At 43.6% G+C, this 26,056-nt stretch overlaps 1 protein-coding gene across 3 annotated transcripts in view; it reads right to left on the bottom strand.

Moving 5' to 3' along the window:
* LOC311144083 (aryl hydrocarbon receptor-like) overlaps positions 1–26,056 on the bottom strand; it is a 53,736-nt gene that overhangs the window by 26,844 nt on the left and 836 nt on the right. For all 3 annotated transcript variants that reach the window (XM_084180042.1, XM_084180043.1, XM_084180041.1), the window contains exon 2: positions 24,164–24,351. In XM_084180042.1, coding sequence (XP_084036168.1) covers positions 24,164–24,351 — 188 coding nt within the window. The remainder of the gene's footprint in view (positions 1–24,163; positions 24,352–26,056) is intronic.

The raw sequence follows: 26,056 nt of genomic DNA on the forward strand, positions 1-26,056 counted from the left end.
CTATGGAGATTGCATGGCGGTGTGCTCGATTTTATACACCTGTCAGCAACGGGTGAGGCTTCAATAGCCGAATCCAATCATTTGAAGGGGTGTCCACATACTTTTGTAAATATAGTGTTATATATATATATATCACATGAGATTGGTGGCACCTTAATTGGGGAGGACAGGCTCATGGTAATGGCTGGAGCAGAATAAGTGGAATGGTATCAAATACATCAAACATATGGTTTCCATGTGTTTGATGCCATTCCATTTGCTTTGTTCCAGCCATTATTATGAGCCGTTCTCCCCTCAGCAGCCTCCACTGATAATATATATATATATATATATATATATATCACAGGAGGCTGCTGAGGGGAGAATGGCTAATAATAATGGCCGGAACAGAGCAAATGGAATGGCATCAAACACAGACATTATTACCATGAGCCCGTCCTCCCCAATTAAGGTGCCACCCTCCTATATATATCATCACACAAAATACATTTACAAGATTAGCCACCTCTTCTAACTACTTGGCTCCGTCTGCCCCTCTGTTAAAGAAACTCAGGATATTGTCTATCTACAATATTAATATACTCCTATTATGCACCTTCATCTACAAATACACATATCTCCCAGAAAGCCTACCTAAACCCTTCAATGGATTCTTCCAAGTTAATTCCCAAATCCATGCATACAACACAAGACACAGCGATAACCTTCACCCTCCCCATTGCAACACCTCACATAATCACACATGTTTTTATCTTGTGTACTGTGTATATCATGTAAACCTTTTAATTAATGTGCTTGTTTAACAGATTTAACCAACTTTTTTTATATTTGTATATTGTTTTTTTGGGGTGTGGTTTCTATATATGCCCATTTGGGCTTCCACCTGCACACCGTTTTGGCCTTTTATCTGTACTGTTTTTCACTTGTTTTCTTTGGTGAAAATAAATTACGTTTACTGCTAAGCTTAACACTATAATCACTTATACAATGCAATGTACTGCAATACAATGCCATATTCTAACCCAACAATCTCCACAGAAACGATACAGCACTGTATTAGTTCCAAACAAAAACCATGGCTTTTCAACTTCGGTGAGTTGTCTATTCAATCAATCCATTGAGTCAGTCTCTCATTGATTCATTAACCGAACCCAACAAACGGAGAAGAGATGATGGGCGAATTGAAGAAAAGTTTGGAACCCTGATGATGTCATGGGAATGGGACCAGCGGTTGGCCGTATTCATCTCTGACCTCTATCACAACACTGTGCTGTGACCCGAGACAACCCTTGACTCCTAAGGCGATGTCTTGACATGATTGTGTGAATGGGGTCTGGGTCAGCCCTTTTGTTTTCTGTGAAGGGTCACCAGAAAAAAAGAGTAGGAGATGATTGGAGGGGTGGGGCCGACACCTGATGACATACGGACCTTTGTATGGGTGTTTGACAGGGCTTGGACCTCTCACACGGAGCTTTGGTGGAGGCCGTTAAGTGGAGACCCTGACCTAATTCCCACACCATTCTTTGTATCACGGGTTTGACATATCATATCATCTTATGGACATCAGACATATCATATGGACTGTGAATGTGTGTGAGTTGAAAATGTCCATGCCCTAGATCTTGTTGTGTTACTGTACCAACTCAAACGAGCATCCATTGTCCACCGTCACATCAACGATACGAACGTGCTTGCAGAAAGTAGAAATCATTACCTTCCGTAATAGGTAACCATACACTACTGTTCAAAAGTTTGGGGTCACTTAGAAATGTCCTTGTTTTCTAAAGAAAAGCAATTTTTTCACTTAGTGTGATGTCCTTTGGCTTGAGAGGCGTTTTGTCAGCCGGTCTGCTGCAGTAAGCTTTGTTGTTATTGATGCCATTGTAGTAGGTCACTGCGCTTTGTGGTGCTGCTCCATCACATACAACTCCAAACTGATTACTGAAGCCCTACTGTGTTGCCTGGGCTTTGTTTTCACTGATGAACTCATAAATTATACATCAACTCTATATATTTGACATTGGTCTCTCGTTAGCGGTGCTGGGCTTCTCACTTTGGCCAGAGTACGATCCATCAAAAGGACAGCCTTTATTTTTGATAGTTGTTATTCTTTGTTTTTCCCCTGAACTCGCTCAACTAATCCATTACTATGCAATCACAACATTACCATGTACTGTAATTACAGAGTTACTACACAACAATAAGAGCAACTTAATGTAAAGTCTTAACCAGGTGTAAGGTAGTGTGTACACTTATTACTATGAAATTATTAACGGGCACCAGTCCAGTTATTGGACAAAATGGCCTTCTAAGAAGACCTGACTTATGATTTATTTTAGTAATAACTCTATAATAACACTACAATTAGAATAATAGTAATACATTTATTAATCTGAAGGTATGAATTCTTTGAGAATCAATTGGAATTCTTTCCCAGAATAACAAGAACAGCACAAGTTCTTTATACAATCAACATTTAATAACACTAATCAAAATATTTACAAACATAATGAGAAGCATCATGAAACGGTAGGAAATAGAATGAAAGGCAAGAAGTAAAGACCTCGAGATCCTGAACGATAAAGGATGTTGTACTCAGTCTATGATCAAAGTCTGTTGTGTTTTCTTGATGGTTCAGGCCTCGTGGAGGAAAACAAAGGAAGAAGATGGCTGTGTGTCCTTTCTGGTTGAGTTGGGTGGTTCCTCCTTCAGGTTGCTCCTTTGGTCCGGAGTTGGTGTCCTTATGCTTGTTGCTCTTCTCTGTTGGCTCCTTGCTTGAGTTGCAGAGTTTTGCTCTAATTGTCTTCTCCTTCTTTCCTTGAAGAAGATTAGTTTAAATGTACCATTCAGGCTGCACTAGCTCTTTAAAGACTAAGTCTCCTTCTGAGATTGTTTAGTGCATGGGCTCTTCCATCCCAAATGCTTTACTGTATTACAGGTACTAATCTCTAAAAGGTACTTTCCCTAATTTAACAGTTCACCAGTTCTTGCCATTAAAGGTGAAGGTCCAGGCCCTGTGGTCGGCCTACTGAACAGGTTCTTCTCCCTCCTTGAGAGAGGTCCAGCTTGAGAGGTCACATGGTATCGCTTGGTACCGCTTGTAGTCCTGTGAGGTCACATGGTATCACACCTAGGTTTGAAGAGCCACTTTTATGACTCTTTGTCTTGGAGAGAGAGAGAGAGCTTGGAGGAACTCAGTAGACCATAACAGTTCAGCATTATAGACAAACAGTAAAAGGATGTTCAACATTGTTCAACATATGACATTAAAACAACATGTCACTAAATAGGGAAATCCAAATGTTCACACAACACAACTTTTTTTTCAACATTCCTCATCCAAAAAGTGGGCCATCACCACTCCGCCTGCCTGGCTAAATGTCCGGAGGAGGACAAAGACCATCTATGGTTATCAGGGTTCATTGGGCATGGGTGTACATAATTAAAAATGTACATGGCCATAGCCATCTCATATATATGGCATAAAAGTGCTCCAGAAATCCATGAGGGCATTTCTACACTGGGCTAAGTTGAATTAAACAGCTCGGTTTTGCCAAATACGCCTAACTTAGCATAATGGACCTAGAGAACCACCAGCCAACAAGCAATAAAAACATCAAAAAAACATGTGGGGTGAGCAGGGAGGGAAAAATGTGGATCTATACTGTTGAGGTACCTGGGACTGAGAATGGAGCTCCAACTATGGGCATCCAGACACCCTTCCCCATCCCATCTCTGGGCTCATGACCCAGAAGCCATAATGGAAGCGATCATCATGGGGGAGGGTGTCATGGAGGCATCACATCGCATTGTGTTTAGTGACTCTTTCTGTGGAGGAGAGCTCAAAACCCGATCCAGCTATGTTGTTTGGGATTTGTCCGACAGAGAGGCTTGCTTGCGGCAAAACTGTAGGAACCCATTTCAAAACACTGACAATATTTATCAAATGTTTGACGAATTTCTATTTGTCCCATCATGCTATTTACAAGTGGATTACAGGGATGTTCTAAGGCTCTTTGCATCCCTTCAGTTTGCAGTGCCAATCCCTTCCCTAAATGTGACACTGGCATCTGGCCATAGCATTAAAAAAGCCACTTGATACACTGATGTGGATGATAGACATTAGACAGACACAAAAACAAAACAATGACATAAAAACATAATTAGTAAACAAGCAGGCCGACATCCAGCCACTGAATGAAATGTTACCAAATAAGGCATTTAGTTCAACATGAAGGGCTTTTTTCAGTCTAATTTTATTTGGAGTACTGCACTCATTGATAAACCTGTTCCATTCAAAAACCCGACTGCAGTTTACACCTTTCGATTGAGACGCTGGACAACGGAGCTGACTCCTATGTTTGCGTCACCACTGAGGTTCTCCATTGTAACGTCATGCAGGATAACAAGTGCAGGACCCTGAATCATGAAATGGTGCTATATTTGGATAGCATTAGTGAAAAGCATTAAAGCCAATGGGGGGTGGGACCATAATGACACAGACCCCTTTTAGAAATGTGATATACAAGAGCCATTGCTGTGTGTATTGGTAATGGGGGAAACTGACACACCCAGATGGGACACATGATTGAGTAAGAACTGGGGAAGCGGAGGCCAAGGTTAACGTTTACTTTGGATCGCTGCCCTAATCAAACCACCCCCGCTAAAACCAACCAGGCTCTCTCTGTGAGTGCGCATGTCTGTGCTTCTGTATTGCTGTGTTTAGTACAACAGAGCCAGAGAAAGAGAGGGACATAGAACAAGAGAATGTGTGTGTCAGCACGCAGTGGTAACTGCCAAAATAAAGGAAACACTTGAGTAAATGAGGGATACAACAAGTATATAGAAAGCAAGTGCTTCCACACAGGTGTGGTTCTTGAGTTAAATAAGCAATTCAAACATCCCATCATGCTTAGGGTCATGTATAAAAATGCCCAGTTGACCATTATTTTGACTACTATTACTAGAAGAAGAGATTACGTTTACATTTGAGTAATTTAGCAGAAGCTCTTATCGAGAGCGACTTACAGTTAATGCATTCATCTTAAGATAGCTTGGTGGGACAACCACATATCACAGGCATAGAAAGTACATTTTTCCTCAATAACGTAGCTATCAGTAGAGTCAGAGCTAGAAGGGGGGGTGAGGAGGAGGAGGATTATTTAAGATACTCTTTGAAGAGGTAGGGTTTCAGATGTTTTCGGAAGATGGGCATGGATTCTGCTGTCCTAGCTTCAGGGGGAAGCTGGTTCCACCATTGGGGTGCCAGGACAGAGAAGCACTTGGACTGGGCTAAGCGGAAGCTGCTCTCCCGTAGGGGTGGGTGGGCCAAGAGACCCGAGGTGGCAGAACGGCGTGCTTGGGTTGGGGTATAGGGTTTGAGCATAGCCTGAAGGTAGGGAGGGGCAGTTCCTCTTGCTGTTCCTAGGTAAGCACCATGGTCTTGTTGTGGATGCGTGCTTCGACTGGAAGCCAGTGGAGTGTGCGGAGGAGCGGGGTGACATGTGTTACCAATAGGTGCCCTTCTTTGCGAGGCATTGGAAAACCTCCCTGGTCTTTGTGGTTGAATCTGTGTTTTAAATTCACTGCTCGACTGAGGGAGCTTGCAGATAATTGTGTGGGGTACAGCGATGAGGTAGTCATTCAAATATCATGTTAAACACTATTATTGCAGTGAGTCCATGCAAATTATTATGTGACTTGTTAAGCACATTTTTACTACTGAACTTATTTAGGCAATCCATAACAAAGAGACATTTCAACTTTTCATTTTCTATTCATTTCTAAAAAATAAAAAATATGGGGTAGTGTGACAAAAGTCAAGGCATGTGAAAACTCTCTGAAGGCACTGTACATTTGCGTGCACATACATATGTCTGTGTGTTAATTATTCTAGCACTGTGTGAATGGCCTCTTTTTCTAACTAGCAGGGAGTAAATATAGAACATTTCAACTCCCTCGGCCTCGACACACTGCAGTGTACAAACACACCATGCACACAGCCCCGCACCCACTGACATACACATGGATGCATGCTACACACACACAAGTTAACAAGAACATGCGGTGGTTAATGCAGGCGGCAAGCACGAAACCCTGCACTGCCTATTTGTCTCTGAGTTCTGATCACATGTTCACATATTCAGAGGTTGGGGCTGGAGGGGCGGTCATTACTGATTGCCCATGCCTTCCCTTCGGTGCCCTGCATTCCACAATGCACCAGGCCACATGAAAGACTGGGGGATGGGGGTTGGCTTAGCTCGGGAAGAGGGGAAAGAGGGGGATGAGGGGGTGACCCACTGGAACCCGGAGAGTGAGAACTCTGCCTTTTTCTCATCTGAGTGCAGAGGACGGACGGAAAGAGAGGGGGGAGGGGAGGTATGGGGGTCCTTGAAAAAGCCTCTGCGACCCGACCCGAACCGAACAACGCCACTGAGTACTATGACATGTCACAAGACTTTTACAACAGCCATGCAGCTTATGTAACAAATCTGCATCCAAATGCTACTACGACGTATTGAACTCACTGGCCACTTTAAGAAATGGAACACTAGTCACTTTAATAATGTTTACATATCTTGCATTACTCATCTCATATGTATATACTGTATTTTATAATATTCTACTGTATCTTAGTCCATGCCACTCTGTCATTGATTGTCCATATATGTATATATTCGTAAATTCCATTCCTTACTTAGATTTGTGTGTATTGGGTATTTGTTGTGAAATTGTTAGATATTACTTGTTAGATATCACTGCACTGTCGGAGCTAGAAGCACAAGCATTTCGCTACACCCGCAATAACATCTGCTAAACACGTGTATGTGACAAATACAATTTGATTTGATTTGATTTGATTTGACCTGTGACTATTTCCAGCTTGTTTACAGGATTTGGATGCATGCCATGTCACAGTGGCAGTATATATAGAATATTAATTACATGAAAGGTTGTTTACACAATTATAATTTGTCATTATACACTGAGTGTACAAAACATTAGGAACACCTGCTCTTTCCATGACATAGACTGACCAGGTGAATCCAGGTGAAAGTTGTATGATGCCTTATTGATGTCACCTGTTAAATCCACTTCAATCAGTATAGATGAAGGGGAGGAGGCAGGTTAAAGAAGGATTTCTAAGCCTTGAGACAATTGAGACATGGATTGTGTATGTGTGCCATTCAGAGGGTGAATGGGCAAGACAAAATATTTAAGTGCCTTTGAACAGGGTATGGTAGTAGGTGCCAGGCGCACCGGTTTGAGTGTGAGAACTGCAACGCTGCTGGGTTTTTCATGCTCAACAGTTTCTCGTGTGTATCAGGAATGGTCCACCACTCAAAGGACATCCAGCTAACTTGACACAAATGTGGGAAGCATTGAAGTCAACATGGGCCAGCATCCCTGTCGAATGCTTTCTACACCTTGTAGAGTCCATGCCCTGACGAATTGAGGCTGTTCTGAGGGCAAAAGGGGGTGCAACTCAATATTAGGAAAGTGGTCCTAATGTTTTGTACACTCAGTGTATAATGGCATTATGTTGACACATTTCAGTGCAGATGTAACCAACAGTAACACGTGAAGCAAAAGCAAAGCACTGAATAAATTCATTTGATTTGATTAATGTATATTTAACCCCATGTCATGTTTCACACAAGCGCATCTCCACATTTACTTTCAACATCAGCATACAATCATAGAATTAGAATTAGTCTAACTATTCATTTTAATCGTATGCATACAACACAGCTATACCGTTGTCATGGGGAGGATATTGCACTATATTTTTTATTTTCTATATCTATGTCCTGATCAATGGAGAGTTGCATAACACGTGTGTCCTAGGTCTACATGTCCATGTTCATGTGTATTGCTGCCTGTGTCTATTTATATACTAAAGCCATTCTAAGCTTGCCTTTACATTGGATATAAGAGAATGCTATTCATTGACTACAGCTCAGCATTCAACACCATAGTGCCCTCAAAGCTCATCACTAAGCTAAGGATCCTGGGAATAAACACCTCCCTCTGCAACTGGATCCTGGACTTCCTGACGGGCCGCCCCCAGGTGGTAAGGGTAGGTAACAACACATCTGCCACACTGATCCTCAACACGGGGGCCCCTCAGGGGTGCGTGCTCAGTCCCCTCCTGTACTCTCTGTTCACCCATGACTGCATGGCCAGGCACGACTCCAACACCATCATTAAGTTTGCCGACGACACAACAGTGGTAGGCCTGATCACCGACAACGATGAGACAGCCTATAGGGAGGAGGTCAGAGATCTGGCCGTGTGGTGCCAGGACAACAACCTCTCCCTCAACGTGACCAAGACAAAGGAGATGATTGTGGACTACAGGAAAAAAAAGAGGACTGAGCACGCCCCCATTCTCATCGACGGGGCTGTAGTGGAACAGGTTGAGAGCTTCAAGTTCCTTGGTGTCCACATCACCAACGAACTATCATGGTCCAAACACACCAAGACAGTCGTGAAGAGGGCACGACAAAGCCTATTCCCCCTCAGGAGACTAAAAAGATTTGGCATGGGTCCTCAGATCCTCAAAAAATTCTACAGCTGCACCATCGAGAGCATCCTGACTGGTTGCATCACCGCCTGGTATGGCAACTGCTTGGCCTCTGACCGCAAGGCACTACAGAGGGTAGTGCGTACGGCCCAGTACATCACTGGGGCAAAGCTCCCTGCCATCCAGGACCTCTATACCAGGCGGTGTCAGAGGAAGGCCCTCAAAATTGTCAAAGACTCCAGTCACCCTAGTCATAGACTGTTCTCTCTGCTACCGCACGGCAAGCGGTACCGGAGTGCCAAGTCTAGGTCCAAAAGACTTCTCAACAGCTTCTACCCCCAAGCCATAAGACTCCTGAACAGCTAATCATGGCTACCCGGACTATTTGCACTGCCCCCCCACCCCATCCTTTTTACGCTGCTGCTACTCTGTTAAGTATTTATGCATAGTCACTTTAACTCTACCCACATGTACATATTACCTCAACTACCTCAACTAGCCGGTGCCCCCGCACATTGACTATGCAACGGTACCCCCCTGTATATATAGCCTCCCTACTGTCACTTTATTCTATTGTATATATAGCCTCCCTACTGTCACTTTATTTTTTACTTCTGCTCTTTTTTTCTCAACACTTTTTTGTTGTTGTTTTATTCTTACTTTTTTGTTTAAAATAAATGCACTGTTGGTTAAGGGCTGTAAGTAAGCATTTCACTGTAATGTCTGCACCTGTTGTATTCGGCGCATGTGACCAATAAAATTTGATTTGATTTGATTTGATTTGATTTGATATAATCAGTGGTGTAAAGTACTTAAGTAAAAATACTTTCAAGTACTACTTACGTCGTTTTTTGGGGTATCTGTACTTTACTATTTATATTTTTTACCACTTTTACTTTTACTTCACTACATTCCTAAAGAAAATTATGTACTTTTTACCCCATGAATTTTCCCTGACACCCAAAAGTACTTCTTACATTTTGAATGCTTAGCAGGACAGCAAAATGGTCCAATTCATGCACTTTGTATCAAATTGTATTTGTCACATGCGCCGAATAAAACAGGTTACATTGAAATGCTTACTTACAACCCCTTAACCAACAATGCAGTTTCAAGAAAAATAAGTGTTAAGTAAAAAATAGATAAGCAAAAAATATAAAAATATAAAATAATTAAAGAGCAGCAGTAAAATAACAGTAGTGAGGCTATATACAGGGGGTACCGGTACAGAGTCAATGTGCGGGGGCACAGGTTAGTCGGGGTAATTTAGGTAATATGTACATGTGGGTAGAGGTAAAGTGACTATGCATAGATAATAAACAGGGCGAATAGGCTTTGTCGTGCCCTCTTCACGACTGTCTTGGTGTGTTTGGACCATGATAGTTTGTTGGTGATGTGGACACCAAGGAACTTGAAGCTCTTAACCTGTTCCACTACAGCCCCATCGATGAGAATAGAGGCGTGCTCGGTCCTCCTTTTCCTGTAGTCCACAATCATCTCCTTTGTCTTGGTCACGTTGAGGGAGAGGTTGTTATCCAGGCACCACATGGCCAGGTCTCTGATATCCTCCCTATAGGCTGTCTCATCGTTGTCAGTTATCAGGCCTACCACTGTTGTGTCGTCTGCAAACTTAATGATGGTGCTGGAGTCGTGCCTGGCCATAAAGTCATGGGTGAACAGGGAGTACAGGAGGAGACTGCGCACGCACCCCTGAGGGGCCCCCGTGTTGAGGATCAGCGTGGCAGATGTGTTGTTACCGGTGTTTAGTCCCAGGGTCCTTAGCTTAGTGATGAGCTTTGAAGGCACTATGGTGTTGAACGCTGAGCTGTAGTCAATGAATAGCATTCTCACATAGGTGTTCATTTTGTCCATGTGGGAAAGGGCAGTGTGGAGTGCCATAGAGATTGCATCATCTGTGGATCTGTTGGGGCGGTATGCTAATTGGAGTGGGTCTAGGGTTTCTGGGATAATGGTGTTGATGTGAGCCATGACCAGCCTTTCAAAGCACTTCATGGCTACAGACGTGAGTGCTACGGGTCTGTAGTCATTTAGGCAGGTTACTTTAGTGTTCTTGGGCACAGGGACTATGGTGGTCTGCTTGAAACATGTTGGTATTACAGACTCAGTCAGGGACAGGTTGAAAATGTCAGTGAAGTCACTTGCAAGTTGGTCAGTGCATGCTCGTAGTACACGTCCTGGTAATCCGTCTGGCCCTGCAGCCTTGTGAATGTTGAACTGTTTATAGGTCTTACTCACATCGGCTACTGGGAGCGTGATCACATAGTCATCCGGAACAGCTGGTGCTCTCATGCATGCTTCAGTGTTGCTTGCCCCGAATCGAGCATAGAAGTAATTTAGCTCATCTGGTAGGCTCGTGTCACTGGGCAGCTCGCAGCTGTGCTTCACTTTGTGTGCCCGCGGGCAACCGCAGGGTGTATGTGACGCGTCTAGTGCAGTAGTGCCTAGGTAGAGGTAAGTTGCATGCCCGCTTACCACGTGCTTGCATACTCTCGCTTACAGCTCGCTTCCGCCGGCTAGCCCTTGTGGTGAATTGGGGAGCAGTTTCATGCACAAGTCTCCCCTTACCGGTACAAAGCCTCTCCATGACCAAGACTCCTGTCGGGCCTCCTCGAGGTGGCAGACGTTAACTGGTTGTTTTGAAACTCCAGGCTAACCGGCAGAGGATCTCGGAGCAGCAGTGGGCCCCAGAGATGCGTCTGTACAGGTCCACCTTCGTGTGGACACATCCTGGCAGCCATCAACCACTGTCCTGCTGCCTTGTGGGTTAGTCTGGTACGACAAAGGCTAGGTGAGCACACCCTGAGAGAAAAGCAGCGTGCTGGCGGCACATGGTAGGCGGACGCCAACAGACTGGGGATCCGGCAGCCTCCTGCAGCTGTGGAAGATACTGGTCATCCTGGGTTTCCCCCCTTGCCACTGGAATTCACCTTCCTACAGTGAAGTAGTGCTGTTGGGGATTGCGCACCCTCAGCGGCACTTTAAATAACTTCCTTTGCGCAGGTATCCACTTCTGACCTCTGTGAAGCCATCAACCGGAAACCGGACTACAGTCTGGCGGCGTTGGGGTGTCTGGTGACAGGGGCAGGAGTTAATGCACCAGGAGCCCTTAATCAGACTCCTGCATGCCAGCGGCACAGGGCCATTATGGTCGCCAGCAGCTGGGACTTGAGTGGCAGCTGCTCTCGGCAGACCCCTGTGTGACTGAGCAGCCCTAGCACTCTCCTACAGACCACTCCATCCTGGAAGAACTGCCTGTCCGTCCGCCCATTCAAGACCTCAACCATTCGCCAACCTTCCAAGAGGTGTTATCAGCTATCTGTTCCCTCAAGAACAACAAGACTCCTGGCGCTGACAGAGTCCCGGCAGAGCTACTTAAGAAGGGAGGTTACTTCTGCACCAGAATGCTCCACCAGTACATCGCAGAGGTTTGGGACTGGGAGATCGTCCCCCAACAGTGGCAGGATGCAAACATCTATAAGAACAAGGGTGACAAGTCCATCTGCGGCAACAGCCGGGGGATATCCCTCCTGGCTGTTGCCGGCAAGGTCCTGGCCAAGGTGATGATACACAAGCTGGTGAACAACATCACAGAGGAACTGCTGCCGGAGTCACAATGTGGCTTCAGAAAGAAGAGTACGGTCGACATGATATTCACGGCACGGCAACTTCAGGAGAAGTGCCGTGAACAACATCAGGACCTTTTCATGGCCTTAGTCAACCTCTCCAAGGCCTTCGACACTGTGAACAGAGAACAACTATGGGGCATTCTACTCAAATTTGGCTGTCCACACAAATTTGTCAACATTCTTTGCCAGTTCCATGATGGGATGATGGCTCGGGTGGCCATAGGAGGGCAGGAGTCAGTGCCCTTTGGAGTAAGTATCGGTGTGAGGCAGGGGTGTGTGCTGGCACCTGTACTCTTTAACATCTTCCTCCTATGTGTCACCCAGCTTCTCCACAAGAAGCTTGAGGACAGCAGCGGGGTTGCGGTGGACTTCAGGCTGGATGGAAACCTATTCAACATCAGAAGGCTCCAAGCAACACCAAGGTTTTGATGGAGCGGGTTCTTGAGCTGCAGTATGCTGATGACTGTGCTCTTGTGGCCCACACTCCGGAAGACCTTCAGTCCATCCTTGTAGCGGCTGTGAGGGTCTATAGTAGGATGGGACTGTCTATCAATACCACCAAGACAGAGGTGGTCTGCCAATGGAGATCCAGCCCTCCACCCACCATGCCTGTCTTCACCATTGAACACAAATCACTGGCAATAGTCACATCCTTCAAATACCTGGGCAGCATCCTCTCGGAGGACTGCAGCATCGACTTTGAAATTCAAAATAGGATCAAGCATCAGCTGCCTTCAGGAAACTCAGACGTCCAAAACAGGGATCTCCACCTCCACACCAAAGTTGCAGTCTATCAAGCTGTCTGCATCACCACACTTCTTTACAGCAGTGAAGCCTGGGTCACTTACAGCCACCACAACAAGCAGCTAGAGTGATTCCACATAGGATGCCTGCAGCGCATCCTGGGAATCACCTGGTGCGAACACGTGCCCATTACAGAAATACTTGCTAAGACCAACTGCAAGAGTATGAAGGCCATGGTCACCCAAAACCAACTACGCTGGCTTGGGCATGTCATTAGGATGTCTCAGGAACGGTTGCCACGGAAGATCCTGTATGACATCTTGGCCTGCGGTCTGCAGGGGAGCAGATGAAGCGCTACAAGGACCAGCTGAAAACGTCGCTGAAGAAGTGCAACATCAAACCCACAGACCTAGAGGATGCTGCTGCCGACCGTTCCACCTGGCGGCAGCTCTGCCAGAGCGATGTACAGAGGTGGGAGGAGGAGAGGAGCACAAAGAGACAGCAAAAACAGCTCAGGAGACATACAACCATGCCTGCCCCCGCCAACACAGACTGCATATGCCCCACCTGCAATAAAGTTTGTGGATCTCGGATTGGACTCTACAGTCACCAAAGAATTCACCTTTAACTCAGAAGTGGAAGTCATAATCGAATACGATGGACTACCGAAGAATACGTCTGTAACAGTTTGCAAGCCCTGCAACCTCCGACGAGCGTCAGAGCCGGTGTAGTACGATTCAATCTTAGTCCTGTATTGACGCTTTGCCTGTTTGATGGTTCGTCGGAGGGCATAGCGGGATTTCTTATAAGCGTCCGGGTTAGAGTCCTGCTCCTTGAAAGCGGCAGCTCTACTCAGTGCGGATGTTGCCTGTAATCCATGGCTTCTGGTTGGGGTATGTACGTACGGTCACTGTGGGGACTAGGTCATCAATGCACTTATTGATGAAGCCAGTGACTGAAGTGGTGTACTCCTCAATGCCATCGGAAGAATCCCGGAACATATTTCAGTCTGTGCTAGCAAAACAGTCCTCTAGCTTAGCATCTGCGTCATCTGACCACTTCTTTATTGACCGAGTCACTGGTGCTTCCTGCTTTAGTTTTTGCTTGTAAGTAGGAATTAGGAGGATAGAATTATGGTCAGATTTAACAAATGGAGGGCGAGGGAGAGCTTTGTAAGCATCTCTGTGTGTGGAGTAAAGGTGGTGTAGAGTTTTTTTTCCTCAGGTTGCACATTTAACATGCTGGTAGAAATGAGGTAGAACGGATTTAAGTTTCCCTGCATTAAAGTCCCTGGCCACTAGGAGCGCCGCCTCTTGATGAGTGTTTTTCTGTTTGCTTATGGCCAGCTCATTGAGTGCGGTCTTAGTGCCAGCATCGGCTTGTGGTAGTAAATAGACAGCTACGAAACATATAGATGAAAACTCTCTTGGTAAATAGTGTGGTCTACAGCTTATCATGAGATACTCTACCTCAGGAGAGCAAAACCTCGAGACTTCCTTAATAATAGATTTCGTGCACCAGCTGTTGTTTACAAATATACACAGACTGCCACCACTTGTCTTACCGGAGGCGGCTGTTCTATCTTGCTGATGCAGTGTAAACCCCGCCAGCTGTATGTTATCCATGTCGTCGTTCAGCCACGACTCAGTGAAACATAAGTTATTACAGTTTTTAATGTCCTGTTGTAGGATATTTGTGATCGTAGCTCGTCTATTTTGTTATTCAATGATTGTACGTTGGCTAATAGGACTGATGGTAGAGGCAGATTACCCAATCGCCGTCGGATCCTTACAAGGCACCCCAACCTATGTCCCCGATATCTCCATCTCTTTCTCCTGCGAATGACAGGGATTTGGGCCTTTTCGGGTGTCTGAAGTAAATCCTTCGCGTCCGACTCATTAAAGAAAAAAATCTTCGTCCGGTACGAGATGAGTAATCGCTGTCCCGATATCCAGAAGCTCTTTTCGGTCATAAGAGACGGTGGCAGAAACATTATGTACAAAATAAGTTACAAATAACGCAAAAAAACACACACAATAGCACAATTGGTTAGGAGCCGGTAAAACGGCAGCCATCTCCTCCGGCGCCATCCCTGGTTATCTCTACTGCCTCTGATCTGGCAGACTCACGAAACACAAATGCTTCATTTGTAAATTTGTCTGAGTGTTGGAGTGTGCCCCTGGCTATCCGTAAAAAAATGTATTATAATAATTATGCCATCTGGTTTGCTTAATATAAGCAATTTGAAATGATTTATACTTTTACTTTTGATACTTAAGTATATTTTTGCAATTACATTTACTTTTGATACTTAAGTATATTTAAAACCAAATACTTTTAGACTTTTACTCAAGTAGTATTTTACTGGGTGACTTTCACTTTTACATTAGTCATTTTCTATTAAGGTATCTTTACTTTTACTCAAGTATGACAATTGGTTACTTTTCCACCACTGGATATAATGGTTCACCTACATGGAAACTTGTGAATAATACATTTTACATTCTCTCACCCATACTCTGAGTCGGAATTCATGTCATAAGAAGGAATTCCCCTCAACCAAGCCCACAAATTGGGGAAAACAAACTTTTTCCCCTATTACCCCCTTTGTAAAAGAGCTAACTTCGTTGTCGATTTTTTGTTATACAGAAATAACAAAACATGCCGAAAAGCTGCTGTGCTGTTCAATGTAACCTGGTCAAAAATCCCAACATACGGTTCGCAATGCTCCCATGTAGGGAAATAGACCCTGCAAGAAGAGCCCTGTGGCTTCAGGCTATTCGGTGTGGAAGTGTGGGAAATTGTGGGTACCCGGTGTCCAAGTAGGCTACACGTAGCTATGTGTGTGGAAAACATTTCATCACAGGTAAGACATTTAACTTGTGTACTATAGTCTGTTTGTAACGCCACTCACTACTTGTAGCATTATAGTCTGTTTGTTTGTGTTATTGGTCTTGGCTAGCTTAATATTCTGGTTGGTAGCTAGCTAGCACTCACATGGATAACATTAGTGCCATCATGAATAGGGTATGAGGGCAGCCCTACAATATTACGTTTTCTAAGTAGTGAGAATGCTTGGGAACAGGCAATGTTGAAAAGTAATCTTTAGACATGTTGTACTTTTCTTAAATTTAGTTTTGTAATTGACTAAAAAAAGCAGACAAGAAAATTGCGTTTGAAGAGTGTCACGTTTTTCCTGTGAGCTAATGGGGTAACCAAGGTAACCACAGGTTGTTTTCCCCACAGGCGGGCAGGGCCGCAACGTTCTATTTAATACCGACTGGGGCTATTCCATTTACAGTTTTCTTCTTATGGCTTCCCTCTCTATCTATGCTGAATGTAAACTGCTGTATTTTGGCTACAAAAAGAGGGAGAACTGAACATAACAGAAAGAAATGACTGTCTAACTTTACTTTTCAAGCATCCTTTTCCTTTGTGATCCACTAAGCAACAGACCTGGACAGGATTCAAATCTAACCTACTCATGCTAAGAGGTATTTAACATCTCTTTCATTCACACTACTACACTGAACAAAAATATAAACACAACATGTAAAGTGTTGGTCCCATGTTTCATGAGCTGAAATAAAAAATCCCAGAAATGTTCCATATGCACAAAAAGCTTATTTCTCTCAAATTGTGTGTACAAATTTGATTACATCCGTGTTAGTGAGCAGTTCTCCTTTGCCAAGATAATCTATCCACCTGATAGGTGTGGCATGTCAAGAAGCTGATTAAACAGCATGATCATTACACAGGTGCACCTTGTGCTGGGGACAATAAAAGGCTACTTTAAAATGTGCAATTTTGTTACACAACACAATGCCACAGATGTCTCAAGTTTAGAGGGAGTGTGCAATTTGCATGCTGACTGCAGGAATGTCCACAAGAGCTGCTGAATTGAATGTTCATTTCTCTACCATAAGCTGCATCCAACGTCGTTTTAGAGAATTTGGCAGTATGTCCAACCGGCCTTACAACCGCAACCCACGTGTAACCACACCAGCACAGGACCTCCACATCCAGCTTCTTCACCGGTGGGATCGTCATGTGAAATCCATAGATTAGGGCCTAATGAATTTATTTCAATTGACTGATTTCCTTATATGAACTGTAACTCAGTAAAATCTTTGAAATTGTTGCATGTTGCGTTTATATTTGTGTTCAGTATATGTTGAACCAAAGGCTAATGATGCTTCACAAGCAGGGTTGGGGAGTAACTGATTTCATGTAATCAGTTACATGTAATCTGATTAAATATTTTGTGAAACTGTAATCAGTTACATTACCAGCTAAAATATTGTAATCACATTATAGATACTTTTGAAAAACTAGACGATTACTTCTTGGATTACATTTAAATTCAGAAATGATGTTTGCGAAAACATACACTATGACACCTTTCTGGTTTCTCAATGACATTCAACTCAGCATTGAAAAAAAGCACAAGTTTATGTTTCTTCCACCTGAGCGAGTCTGACCACAAGTCCTAGACCATTATGATGACACACCAAATGCATTTGATGGATAATTTTTGTCTTCTTCTAATGCCTCTTGGGGGAAACGAATACAAAGGTAATCAGATTACGTTACTGAGTTTGGGTAATCCAAAAGTTCAGTTTTTGCTCAAGTAACTAGTACTGTAATGGATTACATTTAGAAAGTAACCTACCCAACCCTTGACAAGTGTTTTATTTATAGAACTGAGATGACATTAGGGAGTAAGGCCTTTAACATCAATGAAAACATTTTCCTATGGTGACAACAACAATGAGCTCAATAAGATACGTTATACCAGGGTGTTCTCGGAATCAGACGCTCTGCAATAACCTCTGGGTAGAGCCACTACTTAGTTAGCTTCACAACAAAAAGCACGAATCCATTGAAGGGGACTGGGTCATTAGCTACCTAAGGACAAAAAAGTTCTGCAACAGAAAGCAAAGGAACTGAGGGAAGGAAGAAAAGAAAGGGCAATCCTGCCTCCTGGTTTAGTTGCTAGTAAAGGCAGCTCTTCCAGGAATCCCATGAGTGTTCTTATTGGCTTAGTTAAGTTATCTGAGGGCCTGCCTGGCCACTTTCCACATCGCAGGAGAAACGCGTGGTGACATTGTGGCCCCTTTCACCCCTTCGTCTTTACAACAGAACAACTCACGATAGAAGGGCCATCCCTCGCTCCCAGGGGGCCCCTAGGTGACTTTGTTGGAACAACGGAATGAAAGAAAAGATGGTGGTTACAAATTTAGGGCAAGTGTATTTTCATTGTGTTGTCCTTATTTGAAATAGTGTCATACAAAACGTTGATGTCTGTTTCTAAAGCTGGAGGTTGATCCACTTGGGTTTGTGTCATTCAGCCTTGTATTTCAACCTTCTAATTGTACCTTCTAAATTAAGGGTTTTCACATTTACACTGCCCAAAATGTTATGAATGCATTGGATTTGTGTACTCATTTGTGTTCATCATCTGACTGCCAGGCTGGATGAAGTGCTGCACCGTGCTACAGTACAGCGAGCCAGAGAGAAACACAACTGGAGCTTGGCTTGTCTGTGGTTGTTAGTGTGGGGACCTCCATCACAGCGGGAGTGGCCCATTAACAGAGGAAACACTGGCAACATTAGAGTCCAGAGCCAGAGCTCCGAGAGGGCTTCTTTCAGACAAGCTATACAGCTTTACACACAGTTCTAATTGCTGCATTCTTAGAGCAGCAGCGGGAAGCCATAGTGTGTGTGAGTCTACGGTATGTGTGCCTGTTAATGTATGTCAGAATGACTTCCTCCCCTATTACACCTATAGGGAGGCTTGGGACGGGAATTGCAGTTGACATGCTGATTCATGTGCACAAACACACACACAAACACGGGGTGGGGGGGATTGCACAATAGCAGACTACTAAGCATATAATTGATTCTCCAGGGTGAATTATCCATGAAAAATAAAAGTTACAAAGCCACCAGCAAAACTAAGACAGTATTACAGTAAAGTGTTTATGCTACAGTAAATATCTAGCATAATATATTACCATCAACAGCAGTTGAATGACACATTATACAGAAACACATTCTAAATGGACACGTTGATATTCAAACAAAATCCTGATTACCTGAGGCCACCATGGTGTGTCACATGGACCCGGAGTCACAGAGATGACACCCAAATGGCACCCTATTCCGTATATAGTGCACAACTTTTGACCAGGGTCCACTCTATAGGGAATAGGGTGCCATTTGGGACGCAGACACCGCCTAGCTGCCTCCCATCTGAGACCAGGATGTTATAACCTCCCATGTTTCCCTGTGATGAGATTGCACCTGCCCCTGCCCCTGGTGGCTGTATTGTGTTGATTCTGGGTACGGGTAATCCTGGGAGTGAATTGCTGTTTGCTCTACATGTAACCAGTTAAGCACAGGGGGCAAGGCCTCTCTGGGTTGCCACCTGCCTGGTCCGGTCGCAGGATAGAAGGAATCTACTTAGGGCTTGGACACACCGGTAGTGTTTGCTGGCCGAGAGTACTTAGCATCTCTGAACAGAGTGCTGGCTGTAATTTGCAAACCGAGCACAAACTGATTCTACATGTAGAATCGTGTGAAAATGTCGGCAGTCAGACGTCCACTAGCGGGTCGTCCCTAAAACACACTACCTCGAATGAACGGCAGATCAACGGCATATCAACATTTGGTGCGGTATGTGTGGTCCCTTAAGCACCCAGAACATAAAATGTTTAATTTGGAACAGAACATAGAGTCCTGTCTTTATCGGAGGCATTAGCATGGACCAAACCAAATGCTGCCTAATGTACCATCAAATATTTACACATCCAGTCCATCAAAAATGCAAACAGCTGTGAGAGAAGCTGTGGCCTAGCCTATACAGGAGAAATGCCTATGCGTACTGGACACAGAATCATTTGGTATTTACTGGTGGTGCTTTAGGTTTCAGGCTCTCCTGCTCTTATCCCTTAAAGGCCAAATGCAGCCATTTTATATCAATATCAAATAATTTCTGGGTAACAATTAAGTACAATACTGTAATAGAGTTCCATTAAAATGGGCAAAAATAGCTTTTTAGCAATAAACTATTTCTCAAGCAAGAATACTGCTAGGACTGTCTGGGAATGGTCTGAGTGGGGAGGGGAAAACTGAAAACAAGCTGTTGGCAGAGAGGTTTGGAACTCTCGTTATTATTGGTCTATTAACCAATTTACTGCATGGTGATGTCACCATGGAAAGTCGAAACTCCCGCCCATGCAAACCTGCTGATTAGAAGGTCCTGTGTATATTGTATTTTCAACGATCAGAAAATAAAACTGATTTTAAAAAATCACACTTTTACATTGTTAGTTTCATCAGCTGTTGTACAATATGATACAAAACACAGGAAAAACTGAATTTTGACAGCACTGGGCCTTTAAGGCTGGCAGAGGAGGGATGCAAGAAGGCCTGAAGACAAGGGAGAGAGGAGGCAGCTGGGATGGATAATACTGTCAGACAGATTATACGGGCTCTGCTAGGCTTTGTTCAACTTGTACAAGACATTTAATCACACACACAGCAACAACACTGGACTATGGTACAACACACACATCCTGCTGCCGAGATAAACAAACAGGTAGAAATAGAAAAAAATACAACAGAGGGCATCTGAGGTATAAAAAAAAAAATACAGAACATGGTGTCCCTACCATAGCACAATGCTAGTTCACTCTGGTTGTTATTAAACCAATACTACACAGCATTAACTGCAGGTAGACTTCATTCATTAACAGCAATTAGTTGGGTAATGATGGTGGTGGCTACATGGACTACTAGCCACCATACAGATGCGTGGACGGTAATGAAGAGCTAACCCAACTCTCCATAAACTACCCACCCTAATCCCAGCACACAGAGCAGCATTTGGTCTGTTTACATACAACAAATTATGGTGGGACACACAGACACATAGCGAGAGGCTATGGGCCTGCAGGCAGGCAGGTAAGCAGGCAGGCAAGGGCCATGATGGGCTGATGTTGTTGATAAGGCTGCAGGTTAAGGTTCACTCTCTCGTCATGTACTTCCTGAACACTGGCAATTAATCACTGACAAGTAAAAGAGGGCTTGTCAGCACACTTTAGCCTGTGACGCTGAAATACAATATCAACAATATATTTTGACAGGCTGAAGACGTGTTAGACCCCTAACACAATAATCAATTAACGCATATTGCACCTATCATGAGGTTTCATATTCAAGCAAAGTCAAGCAACTTCAGAGATGAATCAACCCCTCGATGACCTGAGAAATTACTAGATTTATCAAGGTTAAAATACTTTTCATTTGGCTTTTTCAACTGATTAAAGCGATAGATGATTTAATCCCATAACTAAGGTCTGGTCTGGATTCTCCCCCCACCCCTTCGGGCAGCATTTCCAAAACTCGGTCCTCGGGACCCCACGGGGTGCACATTTTTGGTTTTTGCCCTAACACTACACAGCTGATTCAAATGATCAAAGCTTGATGATTAGTTGATTATTTTAATCAGCTGTCTAGTGCTGGGGCAAAAAAACAAAATGTTACCCCCTTTGGGGTCCTGAGGACCAAGTTTGGGAAACCCTGCCTTAGGGCATCTCCAACCCTCTCCGCAAAGTATTTGTATGTGTGCACTTAAGGCATCCCCCTCCCTTCACAACGGAAAAACGACACATTTGCAATATCTCCCCCCAACACACTGGTATCACGAGCCTCGGATCCCGTCCATCTCACCCCAAACAGCCATTTCAAAAAGCTACACTCTTAAACAAACATTGCTCTTCCTCCATTTCATAAATTCTTTAAACCCTGAGGTTTCTCTCAATTATTAATGCGTCGAGTGCATCCAACGCCCGCATTGCAGCATTCTCTTTTAAAGATCACTTCCTAAAATAACAAAGTCTTTCCCTCACAACATAGGAGAGAAAAAATACAAATCCGTCCTCCTTGCATGCAATTATTTTGTTCCCTCACACACACTTCTCGGTTTTTAATGGAGCCCCTGCTTTCTCTTCCATCCTTAACTCCAAATACAGGCAGAGTCACGGGCCTCTATGAAATATTGAGGCCCCTTCTTCTTCTCCAGGATGAAATAATGTGCTGGCTGCTGCACTAGCTGGGGCTCTTTCCTTCCACATAACAGCTGATATGTGCTATGAAGGCATCGGGAAACACAGGCCACATGAGAGACCCAGGAGCTCTATTGTTTTGACATCTTGATAACAGTTCTAGGGATGGGAGCATGAATAAGGAGGTTTAGAAAACCACAGTGGCTCCACACAGTCCTTCCCACGATGATGCGCAGCAATTACTGCTCTGTTCAACTACTTAGTGTACAGGCAAGACAGCACAGGGATGCTGAAACAGGCTCAGGCTAACTGCTCTGACAGCTCTCTGCTCTGATGCTGTTTAAGTAGAGCATATTTTTAGGATAGGCTTTAGCTACATACTATACAGTGAGAGAAAAAAGTATTTGATCCCCTGCTGATTTTGTACATTTGCCCACTGACAAAGAAATTATCAGTCTATAATTTTAATGCTAGGTTTATTTGAACAGTGAGAGACAGAATAACAACAAAAAAATCCAGAAAAACGCATGTCAAAAATGTTATAATTTGATTTGCATTTTAATGAGGGAAATAAGTATTTGACCCCCTCTCAATCAGAAAGATTTCTGGCTCCCAGGTGTCTTTTATACAGGTAACGAGCTGAGATTAGGAGCACACTCTTAAAGGGAGTGCTCCTAATCTCAGCTTGTTACCTGTATAAAAGACACCTGTCCACAGAAGCAATCAATCAATCAGATTCCAAACTCTCCATCATGGCCAAGACCAAAGAGCTCTCCAAGGATTTCAGGGACAAGATTGTAGTCCTACAAAAGCCTGGAATGGGCTACAAGACCATCGCCAAGCAGCTTGGTTAGAAGGTGACAACAGTTGGTGCGATTATTCGCAAATGGAAGAAACACAAAAGACCTGTCAATCTCCCTCGGCCTGGGAGATTGACAAGATCTCACCACGTGGAGTTGCAATGATCATGAGAACGGTGAGGAATCAGCCCAGAACTACACGGGAGGATCTTGTCAATGATCTCAAGGCAGCTGGGACCATAGTCACCAAGAAAACAATTGGTAACACACTACGCCGTGAAGGACTGAAATCCTGCAGCGCCCGCAAGGTCCCCCTGCTCAAGAAAGCACATATACAGGCCCGTCTGAAGTTTGCCAATGAACATCTGAATGATTCAGAGGTGAAAGTGTTGTGGTCAGATGAGACAAAAATCGAGCTCTTTGGCATTAACTCAACTCGCCGTGTTTGAAGGAGGAGGAATGCTGCCTATGACCCCAAGACCACCATCCCCACCGTCAAACATGGAGGTGGAAATATTATGCTTTGGGGGTGTTTTTCTGCTAAGGGGACAGGACAACTTCACCGCATCAAAGGGACAATGGACGGGGCCATGTACCGTCAAATCTTGGGTGAGAACCTCCTTCCCTTGAAAATGGGTCATGGATGGGTATTCCAGCATGACAATGACCCAAAACACATGGCCAAGGCAACAAAGGAGGGCTCAAGAAGAGGCACATTAAGGTCCTGGAGTGGCCTAGCCAGTCTCCAGACCTTAATCCCATAGAAAATCTGTGGCGGGAGCTGAAGGTTCGAGTTGCCAAACGTCAGCCTAGAAACCTTAATGACTTGGAGAAGATCTGCAAAGAGGAGTGGAACAAAATCCCTCCTGAGATGTGTGCAAACCTGGTGGCCAACTACAAGAAACGTCTGACCTCTGTGATTGCCAACAAGGGTTTTGCCACCAAGTACTAAGTCATGTTTTGCAGAGGGGTCAAATACTTATTTCCCTCATTAAAATGCAAATCAATTTATTACATTTTTGACATGCATTTTTCTGGATTTTTTTGTTGTTATTCTGTCTCTCACTGTTCAAATAAACCTACCATTAAAATTATTAACTGATCATGTCTTTGTCAGTGGGCAAACATATAAAATCAGCAGGGGATCAAATACTTTTTTCCCTCACTGTAGTAGCCCTGTGCAATGCTAACACGCCCTTGTGCTGTACAAAGTGAGGGATCAGTGGCCCCCTGTTTGCATCCAAGGAGCATCCTTATGTCTACACAGAAAGCACTACATGTCAGGAAGCACTCGATTGAGGACCTCAAACTAAGGGCCCTATTCAATCAATAGTTCCAGAGCAATAAGGGGGTTCTTTGTGGACTACTTCTTACCAGTGAAGAAGTTCTTGGCCCGGAGGTAGCTGACACTAAGGCGGAGGATGGAGAGTTTGTCCAGGCTGGTGGTGACCTCCTCTGGGAAGGGTAGGAGGCTGGCCAGCCTCTCCAGCTCTCCATTTAGACGGTCCCGGTGGCGCTTGGAGGGGTTTGACTTGGCCCCTTCTGATGGGGGCTGTTTCACCCTGAGAGAGAGGGAACCATTCATTTAAACGTAACATTTTTACTGAAAATTCTAGGGCGGTCTTATGATAGATTATAATTATTTGTATTAATTATTAGGGCAATATTTACAATTATTACCACTATCAATATTATTACAAATGATCATTTTGTAGAAATAAATGAATCATTTAAATAATGTAAAAAATAAATAAAAAATTAACATTACAATTATCAAAACATAAAAAGGAAAATACAAAACATATGAATTTCCTTGTGTGAATGACACAATCTTTTTTATTGTTAATATGCTTTGAGTTATCATGTGTAGTACTCCTTCAACAACCAACTCATGCTTTAACAAATCATTTCAATAAATGCCCCCAGAGCACTGAATGCACTGCAGGCAATGTGCCATGAACATCAACACATTCTCCAGTCACAAGAAACAATGTTGGTTCAACATTTACATTTACATTTTAGTCATTTAGCAGACGCCCTTATCCAGAGCGACTTACAGTTAGTGAATACATTTTTTTTTTTTTATATACTGGCCCCCCGTGGGAATCGAACCCACAACCCTGGCGTTGCAAACGCCATGCTCTATCAACTGAGCTACATCCCTGCCGGCCATTCCCTCCCCTACCCTGGGCCAATTGTGCGCCGCCCATGAGTCTCCCGGTCGCGGCCGGCTGCGACAGAGCCTGGATTCGAACCAGGATCTCTAGTGGCACAGTTAACACTGCGAAGCAGTGCCTTAGACCACTGCGCCACTGTTTACATACAACAAAGATGTATGTATGTAAACAGATGATAGGCCTATATTCATGTTAGGCCAACTGTCCATATTAAATTACTAAATTACTAAATAGGCCTATTTCAAAATAATAATACAGAGGCTATAAATGGAAATGTAATAATAGTAATAATAATTATATAATTATTGCACTACAAAAAAGCAATTTGTTTGCACAGTGCATTTTGACACATGAATGGTTCTAATTCAGTGAGGAATTTCAGCAGGTGCTAGGTGCAATTGCTCTTAAATATCTGAAAGGGCTTGCCTTATGCACCTGTACCTCCATCACAATCATTGGACATTGTCCCATTCGTTTCTATCAAACATTTTTACCCAGAGCCAACGAAAGGTAGTGTTGACATTACATCGCGCAGGATATTTGCAGCTGTGGTAGAATTGCATCATTAAAGTGGATGTAAAAACGTTATTCCAAAATGCAATGCTTACAGTTATAGACTTTGGTTTACATAAAACATAAAAAATTTATGCTATGAAGTTACAAGTAAATGTAGACTACACGTGATAACTAAATGACCAATTTATTTATTTATTTATAACAAAATAACAAATGCACCAACAATAATTTATGAAGGCAAGTGCAAGTGAAACGTTCGAGAGCAAGCTACTTTAAGCTTACTGGGAAATATAATTAAATATCGAATTACGATCACATTCGATATCCACAAAATGTTGTACTATTGATTTATGGTAGCCTATATATTCTGTAACAAATGAATACTCGTATAGTAAAATAAACTGTTATACAACGTGAGTGCCTGTTCGAGGCCTTTCTGACACTGTCCTGTAGGGCGCAATAGAAGTAGTTTATTTATCCTGTCGTGCGCCATCGATTTATCAATTTAACTCAGGTGAAAATATGCTATTTAAGTTTAAACAATAGATGACAGATTGACATCTATTTCGAGCTG

This window comes from Coregonus lavaretus (assembly GCF_964263955.1).
Source record: "Coregonus lavaretus genome assembly, chromosome: 16".
NCBI classification, from domain to species: Eukaryota; Metazoa; Chordata; class Actinopteri; order Salmoniformes; family Salmonidae; genus Coregonus; species Coregonus lavaretus.